Here is an 18,447-nt window from a genome sequence, read left to right as displayed (position 1 = left end):
ATAGTAAAGCATGTGTTGCTTGTTTGTAATCAATATGCTATGGCTATCATGCATGTCATACATTGAATTGGCTGCAGACAAAGAAGCCCTGAAATAGTTCAACATTATTCACAAGGTGATACATATTTTTGGGAAGGGACCAATTATTTTATTGTACCATGTTATGACTGTAGTAATGATTTTTCACCAGAGGATGTCAGTGGTCTCAGAATCTCTTGAAAACTTAATTCCAAAGAGTCTTACCCAGGGGCAAAATATGAATGATTGCATCTGAAAACCCTTCCAGGCATGCTCTAATTTAAACAATTGTGAATTATGCAAGGAGAGAGTTAGGGAGCCATTTTGAAAAATCCAAATAGCAGAGAGCAAAGAAACACATGGAAGGGAGGGAAAGGATATGAAATAAGCTGCAACACACATTCTTGGGTTAGAAGTATATTCTTTTAAAACGTTTTTGAATTTAATCTTAAAAAGTAGAGCACCAAACAATAAATTCCTCATAGCATAAAAGAGGCACTCCATCATGACGATCCAGTTTCAATGCAAATAGCTAAAACAAGGGATTGGCTACCGAGGCTTTATCCTCAAAACTCTTAGCTGAGAGATGAATGATTTTTCCTCTGCATTAACAGGGAATTTTCAAAGACATGAGAGGCACAATGCAGTTCAGTAAATATGAATACACAATAAAAACAAAACAAAATCTGAATACAGATGCAAAAGCAAATAAAAGGCTTCACTTTCCCTTTCACATTTTCATCAGCACTGTATCGTCAATATAACAAATAAAATTTACACATAACTATAAAATCATATAGCTACAGTACAGACATCCTTATAAAAAGGAAACAAATTAAAAGCAGTGCACCTGCAATTTTTTTCTTTAGTATGTAAACATGAGTGAACAAAGTGTTTTCTGATTTCAAAATCCATTCAAACTGGTGTCGTACCCACTTGAAGGCGTAAATAAACGTATCTTTAAAAAAGAAACAAATTAAAAGATGAGACACGAGGTGTTACCATTCAACACTGTGCCCTTTCCTCCTTCATGAAAGCTTCATTACGTCAACTGCAGACATTTTACCTCTCAAAGAGATATAAACCCACATAAAAAGTTATCAGAATTCAACACTGCAAAAATAGTTCAAATCATAAAAATACACATGTATATAGTATATATACAGAGGAGAAATAATGCATTTGGTGAATGATTAGTTACATTTTGAGCAGAAGCATAGTAATAGTTGACAAACCCACGCTCTTAAACTTTAAGTATTACTTACAGTAAGTGATAATGATTTCTCCTGTTACACTAGAAATACATGAAAAGGTTCTACCGACTGATAATCATAGGCCCTTGAATTTTGTGTGCAACACGTTTCACACAGTGGGAAACTTGTAACTCTGTTGAAAATAAAAATGAACTGGAATGTTTCAACTCACAATATAACACAATGTGATTTTCTCCTCACCACCTACCGACCAGGTCAGTTAGTTGTTAAAGATGAAAGGATGAAAGTGCAATGTAAAAACTCATAAAACATGCTTATGGTCATCTGTATAAGTTACAACAACAAAAAGGCTGTCTTCAATGAAAAGCAAAGACAGGAGATCAAAAGCAATGCCAGCGTGGCTCACTGCATAACTGCATCACTGCTGCATAAGTACAGATATACCATATATAAATAGTAGTCAAATATTAACTGGTATCAATAAGTGCTTATGTTCTAATATATAAATACATCTTACAGTATACATAATTACATATTATCTTCCTCTATTTTTTGTGCAATAGCAAATCCCATGCATTTTATCGAGATAAAAACCACAACATTAAGAAACAAATGCAACATAAGAAACATCTTAAGATTTTTCTGTTTTTCTTAATTTTTTGTTTCGTTTTTTGTATGTAAATCAAGCTGCTTCTATCAGCCAAAACTGGTCAAACAGATAAAAGCTATATGCGCTTTATAGCAAACCCTCGGACATGACGCTCTCCACATCTTAAAAGTTCTTCTGTATGAAGTACCATGACATCTTTCCTTATTCAACAAGCTCTTAGAAAAACAAAACGATTTAAAGCAAAGTAAAGGCACAGACCGTTGCTGCTCGATCAGAAGCACCAAACTGCACAAGAAAGCGAGTCTACTCAACATTTGGTCAGACTGTTTTATAATACACATACTTTTCCCTTATAGTTAACTCTTCATTTTACTGCACTACAGTATCACACCTCGATATGATTACATTAAACAACAGTCTATTTTCAAAGTACACGTAAAATACACTGTTTCGTATGCGTCTAAGAAGGGAGTATACATTGGGATTATTTTTTACAGAATCCATAAATATATTTATGTGCAATTGTACGCAAACTACTAGGTCAAACAAAGGCATATTAGCATTATAACTTTCCATATTGCACCTGCACCCATTGGTAACTATTTTCCACGCTGTTACCATCTTGCTTCTCATCCAATCACTTCAAAGAGTCTTAGTGGAGAGGAGCCCCATTGGACAGGATGGGTTGCTCCTTTGTTGTGAAAGTTTGAGACTCAAACTGAACATCAGCTGTATGTCAGACACGCACGCACGCACGCACGCACACGCACACACACACACACACACACACACGCACGCACACACACACACACACACACACACACACACACACACACACACACACACACACACACACACACACACACACACACACACACACACACACACACACACACACACACACACACAGCTGACTAGAGGACGTGTTATTAGAGTGCTTGTAATGGGATAAGGATGAGGTTATGTGCCTGTAGGCAATGGTAGGTTGCAGAAAGGACTGCGTTCTGGTGTCCTATCTGTTCCTGGGCCTCTCTCTCTCAAGAGAAACAGAGAGAGAGAGAGAGAGAGAGAGAGACACCCTCCTAGTGAGGGTCCTCTGTGGTGATCCTCAGGGAGGCAATGGCTGTCATGCAGGTGTGGACGTTCACCTCCTGCTTGGTGTCCCTGACGAGGGGCTCAGGGATTTTGGCCTGAGCATCCTGAGCTACCGTCTGATAGGCAGACGGTCGGTCATGTACGCGCCCTCCCCTCCCCTCCTCTCCGGCTATCTCCACGTTGCTGGAGCACTGGCTATCGGTGCTCTCAGGGCTCCGTGCTGAGGAAGGTGGGGTGACATCGGTGCTGGAAAGAGGCGGTGAGTGCAACATCTGGACGCCTCCGATGGGAACCATGGGGAGTAAGCTCCGTGTTGGCTGCTGAGAGTGGAGTGGGAGGTGGCTGAGGACATTCTGGTGATGAGGGCTGGAAGCGATGGGTGAAGAGAGGGCCAAGCTGCTCCTTTGATCCTAAAGCAACACATTGGCAGACATCAGAATGCTGTTACGGTTTTAACGTCTCCAAGCTGATTCCTTGTAAGAACGTTTTTTGAGAATTATTCTGTGTAGTATTATCCTTCCTGTTTCTTTGTATTGTTATTTTGTATCGTAAAATGATACAAACAAAATGTAGAAATGTCAGTAACAAAACAAATACGTCTAATTGTGCATGCAACAAGTATGCATGACAAAAACATGCCATTAACGTTTCATATTTTCATGGGCATAATAATAACCATCGCTTATTAAGCCAGTAAAATGAGGTACAGTAACTTTATCTTGCTGCATACCAATTCCATTTCGAAGGCTCCTTGCTGTTGCGCCAGGTCAATCTTTGCATGGTGTCTGCCTTTATCACCACTGCCTCTGTGCTGGTGTGAGCCCCTGCGAGGTGACACAGCCCTGAGCACGACCCTCTGCCTGCCTCTAGCTGATGGCTCACGCTTCCCAGTCAGCTCTGCTGTTCCAGGTGACAGAGGTCTTTCAATGGACCCAGGGGACAGGTGCTGAATGGGTATGAAGTTGGGGGAGCTGGGCCTCAGCGGGGAGGTGTCCCATCTCAGAGAGGAGCGACCTCGAGGGGACAGCTCTCTCCTTGGGGAAGGGTAGCGCAGTCGCGAAGGTGAGGGCTCCCTAAGGGGGGACTCCCAGCCAGGGGAGAGAAGACAAGAGGAGTAAGGATCAAACAGGAAACATCCTTGGTCAGGAGACAGCATCGTGAGGGAGTCCTCGTCCACGGACCTTTCTCTCTGCTCTGGGTCAGCCATGCCAAGGACAGCCCTGCGGTCGATGACTGTCCCAGTCCGTCTACAAGACACTGCCTGGTGGTGGATCTCAGCACCGGGCAGAGAGCTGAGGGAGCAGCCGTGGATGGCAGCTGTGGCAGTGACCGACAGGGAAGTGACACCGCAAGGTTGAGGGCTCGTGCTTCTGGAACGCAACTTGGGAGTGGAGTCGCCCTCGTACTCGTCATCCTCATCCTCGTCTTCATCGATTTCATCAATGTCCTCATCCATGCCATCAGAGTCTTCAGCATCGGAGAACTGGTGTCTAGTTGCGCCAGGCAGGCCAGTCTTGGACTCTTGCTGGATCTCGTCCACTTTGGTGTAAAGAAAATGAAAGATAAAGGTCATTTTCCCAAATTTGTTTTTATTTTCCAAACAACAAAACAAAACACACATACTTTCAAAATGATACAAGACAAAGACATACCAGTACAGAAAAGAAACAACAAAGAAAAAAAAGGAAAAAAAGGGGGGGATTTTCCCCAATGTTTTTCAAATGGCTCTGCCATGGTCCTCAGATTATAAATCATTTTTTATAATCTGACAGACCCTAGGAGGGTCTGTTTTCAACCATCTCCTCGTGATGGCATTATTTTTTAGCCGCTATTGACAATATTCTGAACAGGTATAAATCCTCATGTCCTATTATGCTGATGTCAATCCAAGATATAGACTACGGGGGTCACAAATGACGTTATAATAACCCATACATTTTTTTATGGGTTGTAAACTTGTAACGTCATCCGTGACCCCCCATTTTAGTGATGTGCAATAAGTAAAAATAATAAGTAAAATCGTTAGTGTTAGTTAGTTTAAATCTGAGGGCCATTGGGATTGGGAATAATGTAAAACATTCCATAATCTCACACAGATTTCAGATCAGTGTCTCACCATGTTCCTGAATCTCAGTGTCATCTACTGTGACAGACACACCCAGCTCAAGACATTTCTTCATGTGCGCTTTTGACTTCATATGTTTGGTCAGGTTTCCTGCAGATGGAATGGTATGCTTTATTGGTGATCTACTGTTATTATTTCAAAACAATTTAGCAATTTGTCTCCTTGCCTTGAGACTCATATATGTAATGACACAAAATGTTAATGATCCATAGCGTAATTTCTGCTTATGTGTTTCATGCTATAAGGCTCACCTTTAGTTTTAAAAGCGAAGTTGCAGACCCTGCAGATGTAGGGCCTCACATCTGTGTGGGTTCGGATGTGCTTTTTCAGCATGCTGGGCTTCTTACAGCGGATGCCGCACTCCTCACAAATGTACTTCCCCCGTCCTCGACCTCTGACATATACGTAGTCCTCATTGGACTTGTACCTGAGAAGTGGGAACAATCTGTTACTTCCATCACTTCAATATCCTCAATGTTCATTTGATACCAGCGTCGTGTTTATACCGTATATAAGACCACCTTCAAGATTAATTTAACAGTCTTCTTCTAGAGTAGATTTCTATAGATATCACAATATCTATAATAATAAGTATTATTATAAACATGCGTAATTGCGTACTGTAGCCATTTTCCACACAAATTACAAATATTAACAGCAAAATAAATACCCATTTGCACTGTTTGGGTTGTGAATGTCTTTCTCTTTTACTCATCCGGTTACAAATTTCTCATTTGCGTAAAGTATTTGAGTTAAGTAGCTTTACGCCACATGAAAGTTATTATAGTAAATAAGTGCACTGACCCTCCCTCAAAGATCTTAATGCGTGTTGGCACTGCCTGGGTGGTGACTACTGCCTCCCTCTCTTTCCATTCCTCTTTGGCACTTTTCCCTCTGGAGCCGATGTCCTTCGTCTTCTTTCCATAGGTGATGTCCACCTCTTTGAGCTCCGGTTTCCTCTGCAGCTGAATCAGACGAGCAAACACTCTGTCAACACGTAGTTTAAGCACACAGGATATCGACACAATGTAATGCGATGCTCTATAGAGGCTGTATGTCATACATGTGGTTGCATGGTTCCCATTGCAAACACCCATATTGATGCTGTCGTGGAAATCGTTGTGACTCCCATGTGTGTAGTACACTACAGCAGGGCTGGGCAACTTTGAGATGGAGAGGGCCACTATATTTCCACACTCACTCCAAAGGGCCAAAAATAGCCGATCTACAAGCTCAAAACGCGTCGCACTGCGACGTGTTTTGAGCTTGTAGATCAGCTATTTTTTTGCTATATTTGAATTTAAAAACCTGAATTATTTTTTTGACATTTAATTGGAATCCTGAAAAATAACCTTTTTTATTTAATTTCAAATGCCTTGTTAGTTATGTTAACTTGACAAACTAAATCCAATTACATTGGACACAAAAAAGACCAGGTCATGTTTGTATATGTTTGGAATTGTAAACTGCTGAAATCAATACTGTATCAGTATTCCTGATATTAACATGGAGGGCCGCATTAAGTGAAGGTGGGGGCCGCATGTGGCCCCCGGGCCGCCAGTTGCCCACCCCTGCACTACAGCATCTAAAATGAAGATCTACACAGTCATGTATGTGTAGAGCACATACATAGCCCCTCTGGCATTTTAAGCTCTTTGAACTGAAACTGAACTGAAAAGTTTATAGCTATTTTGACATTTTGTCATTCTAAAAAATGTATATGAAAATATCAATATGCATTGTTCCCTTTTGAAAATGTTATCAGTCAACAGCAAGGGACAGCAGGGATATGCACTATAAATCATAAACAAAGGGTGATTGTCAGCAGAACTTTGCATTATAAATGATCTCAGCAGAGGATCATATTCTCACCTGTTCCATCTTCTGCCTCCATAAGATTAAGGAGGAGACCAATTTGCCTGTTCCAGGCTGACACATGGTTGCTACAGTGTAGATCACCTCGTTGCCCCTCTGTTTAGACCGCAGGAGAGCCAAGGCGGCACTGGTGCTCAAGTCAGGGGGGTTTGGGTTGTGTGAACTCACACTCCAGGAGGTATACACAGAGAAGGAAGGGGTGTTGCTGTAAGAGCAGCTTGGCTTGGTGTAGTTGAGATAGCACCAGCTCACACCTGTTGTCGTGCGGAGACTTGGAAACTGAGATAACACTCTTGAATGCTCTGTGTCTGAGATCAGGACCAGCTGTGACTTTTTGTCCGTGCCAACATCTTCCGCTTCACTGACTGACATCATGGAGTACGGTGGTGAGCTGGGTTCCAGGGAGGTACTTTCCATAGCTGAATAAGCACCATCAGTGGCTTCTGTAGCTTTTTGCTGCAGTGGGATAAATTTGCCTATTTGTGAGACATCCTGAGCATGAGGTGTGGACGTACTCCGTAGTGTATTTGACCTATGACCTTTGTCGTCGGTCAAATGACATTTTCCTAACTCCACTGCACTCAACTCCTCTACGATCTGACCAAACATTCTTTCCTCTTTCACACGTTTTTGCTGTTTGACCTCCATGAACATATCCAGGCTGCTGGCAGGTGACAGCATCCGCTTGTTTGCCCCGCCGCTGGAGGCATTGGTGGTTGAGATAGTTCTAGAGGTCAGAGACAGAGGGATGCCTGTCTTGAGCTTAGTCGATGACAAATCGAGGGCCTCAATGTTGAGAGTGTGTGTTGAAAGTGCCCTTGTATGACCTAGAACATTCGCTGGATCAAGACTTGCGGACAAGCGTGAGAGTTGATTCTGAGATGTGGCTGTGGAGGGGCTAAGGCCATCATACTGATTGTCTACAATCTGTGATACTGTAGTGTATGTAATGCTACCGTAGGATGGCACGTAGGTCTGAATTCTAACTGGAACTAGCAGACTAGGGTGTGACTGCTGGGGGCATGTGTTTCCTGTGGCAAATATTGGCAAAGTCTGTGGCAGCACCCCACTTGGAGTGAATGCAAGGGTGTTGCTGAGGTACTGGGGAAACATTTGTGGGGGGGTTTGCATCCATTCAGTGTCCATATTCAATGACTCCTGACGCACCAAGTTACCCCTCCTAATTTCCTTCATAGCAGAGTGGCCAGTGCTGAGCTCTGCGTGTCTAACTTTGGATGTTGGAGAGAGACTGCCGTAGTCAAATGATATGCTGCGTACCTCTGGGAACTCCTTGCGCAAAATGCAAGGCGCCTGCTCCGAGGAGGAGCGTCTCATTTCATGTTGTTGACGCTGGTGGAGCACAGAGAGGGAGTGCCCGCTTCCTGGCACGGCTAGGAGCTCCAGTGTTTTGCCAAATTCATCCTGCCTGGCTGGAGACACTGACTTGAAGCTCTCTTCCCTGTCAAAGGAGAAGGTGGAGTAGTAAGATAAGTTGCTGTCTTGACTGGGGCTGCGGGAGAGGCTGGTGCAGGCAGACTCAAAGCTAGATTCACCAGAGGAGTGCTCTATGTCAGCCAAGCGTAGCCGCTTCTTCTTTGGGGGCAGCTTTTCAGGGGGGAGCTGTGATAACGTTTCGCTCCTTTGAGGCCACTGAAACTCCTCCACGTGTCGCTCTGGCTCCTTCATCTGCACCTCTGGTGCTTTTTCTGGGCTGTCAGGCTCAACTGTGACCCTAATCTCGGGGACTTGTATGTTAGACTGGCGAACTAGCTTGGGGGTGATTTGAAATGACTGGCTTAGTCTACTGTCATTTCTTTCCATCTCATATGATTCAGTCTGCTCTATAGCATGATATGATGAAATGTTTTCCTGCCTCTGCCCGTGATACTTGTAAGATTCAGACTGTTCAGATTGTGAGCGGTTTAATGAGTTTGTGTGTTGGATGACAGAAATAACATTCCCCAAATTTTTACGGACAGAGATTTCAGGGCAGACGGATATGTCCATGTCACATCTGTCCGGCTGCCCATGCATACTTTGAGAGTGGCATTTCCCTAACGCCATAAGACCAAGAACACCTTGGCTAACTTTTGAATCATAGTCCTTTGACGGGTCAAACATCTCCTCACACTGTTCAAGATGTCCCTCATACTGACCAGGCAAATCCTCCTCTTCCCTCTTCTCTTTCCGACGTTTGCGTGTGGCCAGTTCCATCGCGTGTTTCTGCTGGTTCGTGTTGGTAGGCGAAGTGATGGAGTAACTTTCCATTTCTGATCCTGGTGGTGAAAGGGCACCACTGCTCTCAGGTGTCTTTCTGTGGCTGTCAGATTCTGTATGCCCGTCATGTGCAGAGTGTTCGAAAGCGGCCTGCCTTCGGAGTCTTCTCATGCCTCCTGTACTTGTTCGCTCATCGAAGGAGTGGCTGCCCCTGAGGCCCTGTGGCATGCTGAGACAGCCTGCTGAGGATGTTGGCATTGAGTTGCTCCTGATCAGTGGCCCGGTGTCAGAGCCACTGTCTAACAGCGGTTCATTTATCTCCTCCCTAGTGAGCGACTTTGTGTTTATTTTGATGTATTCGACAGTATCTTTCTCCTGCGTGAAGACCCGGGAGACGCCTTTCTCTGCACGCTTCCCTGTGTAATCGCTTGAGTCCTCGCTGTAAGTAACAAAATCAGTCATTTGCTTTGGGCTGGGCCTGTAGCACTTACCGAACATGATTTCTTGGTAGGACTTGGCATTTGTGTTGGATGGGCCGGTCTGATGCTCGGCGCTCTCAGAGCGTGAGAAGTAGCCAGAGTCTGTGCTGCCCTTGCTGGACTGGCTGGGGAGGGAGAGGTTTTGGTCAGAGTCTCCACTTTTCTTTTCAGAGAGCCGAAGTGCGAGTCTCTGTTTGATGGTGCAGGATTGGATTGCACGGCTAGCCTGAGGAACGGCAGGAGGAGGAGGTGCATTGATTTCTTGGAGCTGGGATGAACCATCCGGAGCCGCCATCGACGTGACTCCCTTTTTCTGAGCAATGAGATTTAGTACTTTTACAGCAGTGCTATCTGATCCCTCCACTGGAGAGTCACACAGCAGCAGAGGGTCATTGAGAGTGTCTTCGTCTGTGTCTGTGCTCTGCTCCCCATCGGAGTACAACTCGCCCTCTCCTTCAAAAGACCCCTGTTCCGTATTGGCATTGTAAGAACCAAGTTCTGAGAATGGCACAGTTCCGGCCTTGACCGAGTGAGCATGGGATTTTCTGTGTTTGTATAAATTACTCTTGGTTTTAAAAGAGAATCCACAAGGGACACAAGGATAGGGTCGTTCCCCGGTGTGGGAGCGAATATGTTTTTTGAGCACACTGGGCTTGGCACATGCCCTTCCACAATAATCACAAACATACTTCCCGGGTTTTTGTGGTTTCTGTTCCATCTTACACACGTTCTCAGATAGCTGATCTAGCCCTGAATGGGAACACTGTTGGAGGGCCTCGGGTAAACTGGGGGACTTCCTGTGAGGAGCGGGGCCACAGCTGCCTGGGGATTGTGTGCAAACTAATTGACCTACAGCCTTCTGTCTGCCGAATGGCTTCCCCCCCTGTGGTGGATACGAGTAGAGCTCGTACTCCTGATGGCTTGCGGCGTGGTGGTGGGAGTGCTGATCCTCTAATTGCCGTGATTTCCCTGAGTCAGACATTTCTGCCGAACCACACGTGTTTCTGTTCTGACCTCCTTGTGGTTGTAGGTGCCACCCCTTGCCCTCCAATTCCACTGATGGTCTTCTCTTAGTCTGTGCAGCCGTCGGCTCCGACATGCACATCTTCTGTGCAATATTTGTGTTCTGACCCCCCGTGGAGCATTTCACCTCTTCAGTAGTTTCAAGTGACTCCATGAATCCAATGTCACTTTCTTTGGGATTGATTTTTCAAGGACTATATCTGTTATGTAACCTTAGTAATATTATCATTCATGTAAATTGATTGCAGGGAAGGGTCATCTGAAAGAAAGCACAAGGGAGACAGAAATGAGAAATTAGTGAAAGAAAGCACAAGGGAGACGGAATTGAGAAATTTGTGGACATCAAACATCTAAATTGTGACATGAAATATGCACTTTTGATATAGCTCCATGCAGTCAGGAAATAAGAACATGAGAAGAATATTCAACCATCAACAATTCCACAATTGAATATGAGTGTAAATCTACTCCTTGAAAGCAAGGCCTATTTAAGATTGCTTCCCAAAAGGCCTCCTAATAAAATGCGAGTATAAAATTCATAATGAGCACTGTTCACAGCAGGAATGGAAAAATCTGTCTCTTTACCAGCCTCTAAAATACCTACAGTACCTCATCCTACCTCTGGCAGATGCCCTACATTTGCTGGAGCCACATCTGTGAGTGCATGCGTGCATGCGTGCGTGTGTGCGTGTACTTGTGGATGGCTATGTGTAATGTGTTATGTGTATATGTTTGTTTTGTGTGTGTGTGTGTGTGTGTGTGTGTGTGTGTGTGTGTGTGTGTGTTTGTGTGTGTAAGGATATGCTAGAGCTGACATGAGTCTGATAGGAATCTAATCCATGTCCACCACATTATGTTATTTCATCTGGCAACACTGAGAATCACAATGAACTACTTTTTCTTAAAGTGGTATTTCACATTATAATGTAATGTATACTGTATCTCGCAAAAGGTTCATGAACAGGCGACATAACTGACTGTTCAGCATGGCTTTTTTCTTTTAGGTTTTATAACCTCAATTACACCCACACAACCTGAACTCTGAACATTCAGTGGATTTTCTGTGATTTGGAGTTTTCTCTGTGTTCTGAAGCCTTTTGAGCTGCAATGAAAACAGGAAAACAGGCCTCAACAGTGACATCTGCTGTCAAATTGTAATGTCATATATGGCATTTGTGGACTTACATCACAGTCCACAGGAAAGTCCCAGACCACAGAAAATCTACTGAATGTTAAAAGTTCAGGTTTTTTGGGTGCAATTGAGCTCAGAAAACCTAATAAAACCTTTAAGTCATCCCTTTAATTTATACATGTGTGTAATTTATAAATGTGTAGGCCTATTTGAGTGACATCTACAAACAAGGACAATTAGACCGTACTACACTGTAGTGTGCCAGAGGACCCCCTCGAAAACAAGATGATGCGATAAGGGGCTTATCCTTTAAATACATTTCAATAATAATAAATAATAATAATAAAGTTAACATTTTGTCATTTGGTGTCCTGAAAAGAAGTACTGCCAACAATGACAGTGGAGCCAAGGGCAGCTGAGGCTGGAAAACGATTATTTGGCGGTGTCCAAATTAAAATGTAAGACTGTACTACCAAAGTTACACAGTGTTTACTAGCTACTGTGTAATAACACAATGTGATGAATAATGATGGTACAATGATACAATGCAGCATACAATATAATAATAACAACTATAGGCTACTACAGTAATTACAAATCACTGAGCATGTGAGTGCCAATTCCAATGCATATAGGTGTTATTTTTATGTGCATGCAGATAGATAAGTAACACTTGAATGAATGGAAAACTCTATGATTTCCCTGGCACTATCAATTAACCAATATTACTAGAACCCCGATAATAAAATAAAATCACGTGGCTATACATTACACGCTCATCCATCTTCTAGAATACACTATCCTTCTAACCTTCGGCACTACGGTACCATGCAGTGTATACAGTTGTAGTATGGGTGTCCCCAACAGGAAGCAAACCCAACGACATCCTGGCAGAATCAGTGCAACGGTCCATCAGCTGATCTCCACGGGGACACATACTCATGTACAGAACTTGCACATAGAAATACTACACGCTTCACCCCCATGGCTACTGTGAATCGGTGTGGCATTACACTTTAGCTCCATACCATGAGGCTGGGTCTCTGAGGGCACGTCATTTCCATCTTCTCAGTATCAAAGGCTGCGTCCTCCCTAACGAGGTTATGTAAGATTATCTGGTTCAAACCCTCTGAGTTCCCCTTAATTAGGACATCCTCTGACTCTCGCTTTCTTTCTCTCTCTCTCTCTCTCTCTCTCTTCTCTCTATCCCTCTCATTCTTTGTTACCACACTGCTTGTGCACTCCTCAGGCATAAACCAGTGGATACGCTCTATTCAAGGTGACTCTTGAGAAGATGCCGAGAGAGCTGCATTTTTTAAAAGCAGTGATCGCAAGCACCATAATCCCCGCTGTTCATATTTGAATCGAATGGCAAATGCCCCCTCAATTCTTTTACAGATGACTTAATAGCTATGGAGTGAGATGGATTTGAGAGGGCTTCTTCCTGAGGGGGATACAGAGGAAGATAGGGAACACATATCAAGCGAGGGGAGGGGAGGGAGGGGGGGGGGGGGGGCAGGGGCTGCCTTGGCTCGGAACAGTCCACGTTCCAGCAGGGAGGTTTACTGAGGTAAACTAAGTGTGGGGTGGCCCGAGGGGTAACAAAATTCAGAGGCCCGGGAGGGAGCTCCCTTTCAAGGTCAGTCTGACCTCATTGCTTTAGTTTCCATCCTCTCCTCGCCGAGCCACGAGAGGAGGGAAAGGGGGAATATGGGCGCAGAGTGACAGGGAGATAAGACCCTCAGAAACAATGCATACCTTTGAACTAAGCAAGATAGAGAGGGGGGGGGCACACACAGTCAACCCTCACCCAAGTCACACTGACAAGTCTACTCGAGGGAAACACTCAGACAAGACTAGTGTATAGAAACCATAAACCACAGGCACCCTTTTATTTATCAATCTCCTGGTCTCCTAGTAACAAACCTGTACAGAGAAATGTATGACACAGCAGCAATGACGTGCCACAACAGGGGGCAGGTGGGTGGCAGTAAGTGTGTTTCTGGATGACTGTGGGCAGTGATTATAATTATATGTCACATTACAGGGCATCTTATGTTGAACCGCTGGCATGGATGGGCAAATGACTTTAGCACAACATCCATTTGGACAGTTTGCATGCTCCCTTTCTTATCCACCTTCCACATACAAGCGGACAATGAGCCAAACAAATGCAGGGCTATGGAAATAAGCATCATTATGCCACAGCATTACAGTATTAGGAGCTAAGATGGCCATTAAAGGAAACAAGCATGAAGGCTTACACTGACAACAAATCCATAAATATCATGAGCGAATGACACTGCTTCAGAGAACCTGGAGGGTTCTAAGCCCCCTGTGATACTGTAACGACACATCGCATGCAGAATCAACCAACAGCTTACTGTACATTCTGCTCAGTATTCTGTAGAAGACATCTATGGGAAACAGCCCTCTGCTTGTATGGCAGCTGACATTCTGATATCAAACATAATCCTCATACAAACCTGACATTTGTAAAGTCCCCTGTCCCATAGCGACAGTCACACGTGACAGTCCTCATGTTGCATAGTCCATTTTTCCATTCTCCACATATCTGGGTAAATCATAATGAAATAAATTAGCAAGGTAAAGTCCCATCAATCACGAAGCTGCTGGCTGACTGGGTGTACATTAGAAGATCTATTGATGCGAGCTAGTCACCAGAGAAAATACCCAACTGTGACGTGCGGACCCAGGCACAAAAATAGCAAAGGGGCCCTGGGAGGGATTACACAACAGCCAACGTTTAAGGACTCTTTTTCTCCCCCCCTCTCTTGCTCTCTCTGTATTTCACGGAACACGGCAGCAGCTGCCTCAGTATGAATGCATACAAACACAGTGATGAGCTGGATCTCAGTATGAATGCATACAAACACAGTGATGAGCTGGATCTCACAAAGCAAATATCTAGGTATCACCAAGACATCCAAAATGTAATTCAAGGGTCAGAATCTTATGGATTTGTCTCGAGCTCAGAGAAAATGTATTTAGGTACCCATATCCATATTGAGTTTGCACCTGACACACTACTTAAATAATGCTGAATTCAGAGCACTGTAGATTGGTATAAATAAACAATTGAAGCAGATTTTATTCAGTGTATATTGCCTCAATTGCTGTGAAGAATACATTAGGTTTTCAAGGCGCTGCAATTGTTTAATGTGAGATTACTGAATTACAGTAATCTGTAGCCTGTTTAAACTGTACCCGGTTCCTTCTGTCATGGCGACATTTGCTTTGTGAATGGAGAGTCATAATGAGTGTCATTAAGATGGCAAAATTAGGACAGCGCTGCAGATTACATGCAGCTGCAAGCTTCATTCGGTGAGCTGTACAGTATCAGCTGGTACCATTGCAGTCTTTACATCAATGCACCAAATTCACAGCATCTTCAGAGTAAATACTTCCTGATCAACAAGCTGCCACGCAAGAATTGTGTGAGAGAATTCTGGGCAAATATAACCAAAGCAGGCAACACAATTTCTGATCCGTTGGTCACAGTAGTGGGTGATAAAATCCAACCTCCACATTCATTATTTAGAAATTCTAGATTAGGCAATAGAAGAAAAATATGAATCTCACAAAGTGACTGGCAGAAACAGCAAACCTACAAGACCTACTAACATGTATTAGCTTGGTTGATGGTGTTAATATTTGCAGGTGGCCCCAAAAGTGACATAAACCTGGGCTTTGTCCACAAACAATGATCTGATCAATATAGTATTGTTATTGACATAATGGCCATCTAGTATCCACCACTGTAATTTGTGTGAAACTTTGGCCTTTTAACACAATACAATTTGCACAACTATAAATATTTGACCTGCTTTGATCAGCCTCTTCAGTTTCCGTGTGTGCTATTAGGTGAGAACAACTGGCTGGAAACATCTATGAATAGGAGTCCTTGAATGAGGGGTTTGCACCAGCTATGCTCACCACTATACTATAGGTAGAGGATATTTAAGACAGGTTTATTTGTAACATAAGGCCACCGTAGAGCATAATAATAAAGGACTACTTGCTCAGCTTATGTAACAAGTCTGTATAGAGTCCAACAGAACATCTTATTGGACGTGTTGAAAACCCTACCTTTGAAGATAGCAAGTCTTAAGCTCAGTAGTACATTTACTTTGAAGTGCTGGGGGGAAAGGGCTGAAAAGGAGTGAATGCAGGCCGGCACTGTGTCTCGTTGCGCCCCTTACAGTATGGAATTGCAGAAAGGCTATTATTAGCTATAGCCTGTATCAGAGCCTCACAGATGAAGTTGAAGCTAACTAACTGCACTGCAGCTGAGGTCTATTATGCTGTATTCACTATCTTGTAGGAGCAGTGCTAAAATGGCTGATACTCAATGTGCAGTGAAGGTCAAGTCAGCTTCATCTCTATAAATATAATGGTCTGTCCCCTAGGATGTTCCACACACTGCTTGGCATTTCCACTATCTGAGGCACACAGCTCTGCTGACCGGCTCAAATCCGCCACAAATTTGCATGTGATTGAATGCCACATATGCACTCTCATGCTAGAGAGAGCCCCTAATGATATAATTAGTATTTCATTTAGTTGGGGGAGAGGGATGTTTATGAATTAAAGGAATTCAAGTTTTACTCCCTGGTGGCTGTGTAGTCTAGCTGTCTATAATACGATCAATGACTAGGAATATTGACCAGACAAATCATATTTTTTATAATCGTGAACCCTGACAACAACCTGTAACTGTATAAGCCCTCTCTACTCACCACTTGAGGTGTCACTCATTCATTCGTTTGTCTGTTGCATATCCACAGGCCTATCCCACTCTCACTGCATTGCTTGGAAAATGTGTTTCCATAGCAACAATTCAATATCCGTAATGGATTCTGTATTCTAGTAGCCTAGTCTATTTAAAAGTCCACACAGATTACGGCATCTACATTATGTCATAGCAAAATTGTGGAAATAAATAAAAAATCACTCATGTTTATCAATAACTCACTTATGTGATCATGACATAATCACACAGGTGAACCGTGTACTACAGTACAATTATTTCCAAAAGTCACAACACAAGTAGTGCATAGCTAAAGCCTATCAAGTGACTAAAATGTTGAAGAAAATAACATGCTTTTCCCGGCGTGCCGCGTGCATGTAGCATTATTTGGCTAAGACTATGTGCCTTTTCGTTGAGGGCAGTTTTACAAGCAGGTCCCTGGGCTGGGGATAGCCCACATAATACATGGTAACCCACGTCGTGAAAATGCATGAATTTGACAACCCCTTGCGATCCCCCTATTTCACGTCATGGAACATTTGCGGTGTTACACCTACATTGGTTAACAATTCAAACGATGTCACTCCAGAGGTCGCAATTTGGCAATTTTCTAGGGTCCCGGAAGGACCCAGATCATCATCTCACCATAGACATATCTATGGTCCTGGATCTCACCATCATCGTAATAAACCAATCGCATCTTTTTATAATTTATTCTGTGGTAATTATTCGTTTAATGCTTGACATAAGTGCCAATAAATCATCCCTCCTTTTTAGGAGTTTCCATTTTCACTCCACAAGAACAACAGCGACCTCTATAGTCATATAATTCGACAACCACCAATGTCGGTGGCACTGTTCGAGTGCCTCCCACCTTTCAGCTCGTGCAACAGCAGACACAACACTGAGCGGAGCGCTGCCCCCGCTAGTGGACACACCATCTCAGGTGACAAATTAGACTTCGTACTACCCAATAGTAGTGGCCAAGGCAAAATAGGCTTGGAAGGTCATTCCCTGTTCGCGCAAAATGACGTGACACACACCAGCGAGGTTTACAAACATTGTATTATTGCATAACATTAAAAGATGCCTCTCCAAGACTGCAGTTAACCTACATTTTCAGCTTCACTATCTAGGAAGGGACATCAGACATCGCTTCCTTGTGGTCCTCACCTTAGCCGCCGTGTCGCTGTCAGCCGTGTAGGCTGTAGGGTCGATTCCTGGGTGTGCTTTAATAAAATGGCCTGGCTTGGTGCCTGTCGTGTTGCTCACGTTGTGGGCAGTAGAGGGTGCTAAAGGTCACCGTGTTGCATTCAAGAGTGGAACATGGGTACATTGCCCCCTTAATACTCTATGGTACATTGGTACAAATTTAAACATGACACATTCACAATGTGGCGATGACGAGTTTCGTTGCGCCCACGCAGTGTCTTCCTATTTTTCGACCTCATGTACATGCCCATGACCATCTCACTCCATTTTATCTATATATTCATTACTTATTAATACTTACTTACTCCTCTTGTTCCCCATGGGACATAAGGTTTCAATAGGATTGTTCATTGTAGTTTCTTACTTTATTACTATACGCTCATGCAAACAATGAATTTACAATCAATAAGATTAACTTAATGTTTCTTTATCAAAAGTTCTCCAATGCTGAAAACCAACCTTAATGCTGACCATAGTATGCTGACCTATAGTGACAGTGATACTGACGGAACAACTTTTCCATCTTGTTGCTATTCTGCTTGTCTAATTCAATACTCTGTTTTGTGTTTTGTAACTGTTTGTTTTGTTTTCCTTTTTATTTTTCTGTTAATTAACTTGTATTGATTGTATGCTTGTGGACCCTCTCGAAAACGAGATATTGTATCTCAAGGGGTAT

The 18,447-nt window shown here is 43.4% G+C and overlaps 1 protein-coding gene across 3 annotated transcripts; it reads right to left on the bottom strand.

Moving 5' to 3' along the window:
- Nucleotides 1–254: 254 nt before the first annotated feature.
- On the bottom strand, nt 255–17,781 carry hivep2b (HIVEP zinc finger 2b). Of its 3 annotated transcripts, none has more exons than XM_083791851.1 (7): nt 17,733–17,781; nt 6,935–10,915; nt 5,867–6,027; nt 5,314–5,489; nt 5,054–5,152; nt 3,668–4,476; nt 255–3,347 (listed from the first exon to the last, which is right to left on the bottom strand). In XM_083791851.1, exons 2-7 carry the CDS (start codon nt 10,808–10,810, stop codon nt 2,925–2,927), a joined length of 5,544 nt encoding a protein of 1,847 aa, XP_083647977.1. In that variant the 5' UTR covers nt 10,811–10,915; nt 17,733–17,781; the 3' UTR covers nt 255–2,924. The 3 variants fall into 3 exon arrangements, with proteins under 3 accessions (XP_083647977.1, XP_083647975.1, XP_083647976.1); XM_083791849.1 differs by lacking the exon at nt 17,733–17,781 and adding an exon at nt 14,275–14,457; XM_083791850.1 differs by lacking the exon at nt 17,733–17,781 and adding an exon at nt 14,173–14,286.
- Between the last annotated feature and the right edge of the window lie 666 nt (nt 17,782–18,447).

The sequence above is a fragment of the Protomyctophum parallelum genome (assembly GCF_964188405.1).
Source record: "Protomyctophum parallelum genome assembly, chromosome: 20".
In the NCBI taxonomy this organism is placed as follows: domain Eukaryota; kingdom Metazoa; phylum Chordata; class Actinopteri; order Myctophiformes; family Myctophidae; genus Protomyctophum; species Protomyctophum parallelum.
This window is presented reverse-complemented; position numbering and strand designations above follow the sequence as displayed.

Bases quoted from the DNA above. Each gene is read 5' to 3' on its own strand.
- hivep2b (XM_083791851.1), bottom strand. From the start codon at position 10,810: ATGGAGTCACTTGAAACTACTGAAGAGGTGAAATGCTCCACGGGGGGT. The intron at 6,028-6,934 runs GTGAGAATATGA...CGTCTGATTCAG, and splicing joins GGAGGCAGAAGATGGAACAG to CTGCAGAGGAAACCGGAGCT. The intron at 5,153-5,313 runs GTGAGCCTTATA...TTCCATCTGCAG, and splicing joins CTTCGCTTTTAAAACTAAAG to GAAACCTGACCAAACATATG.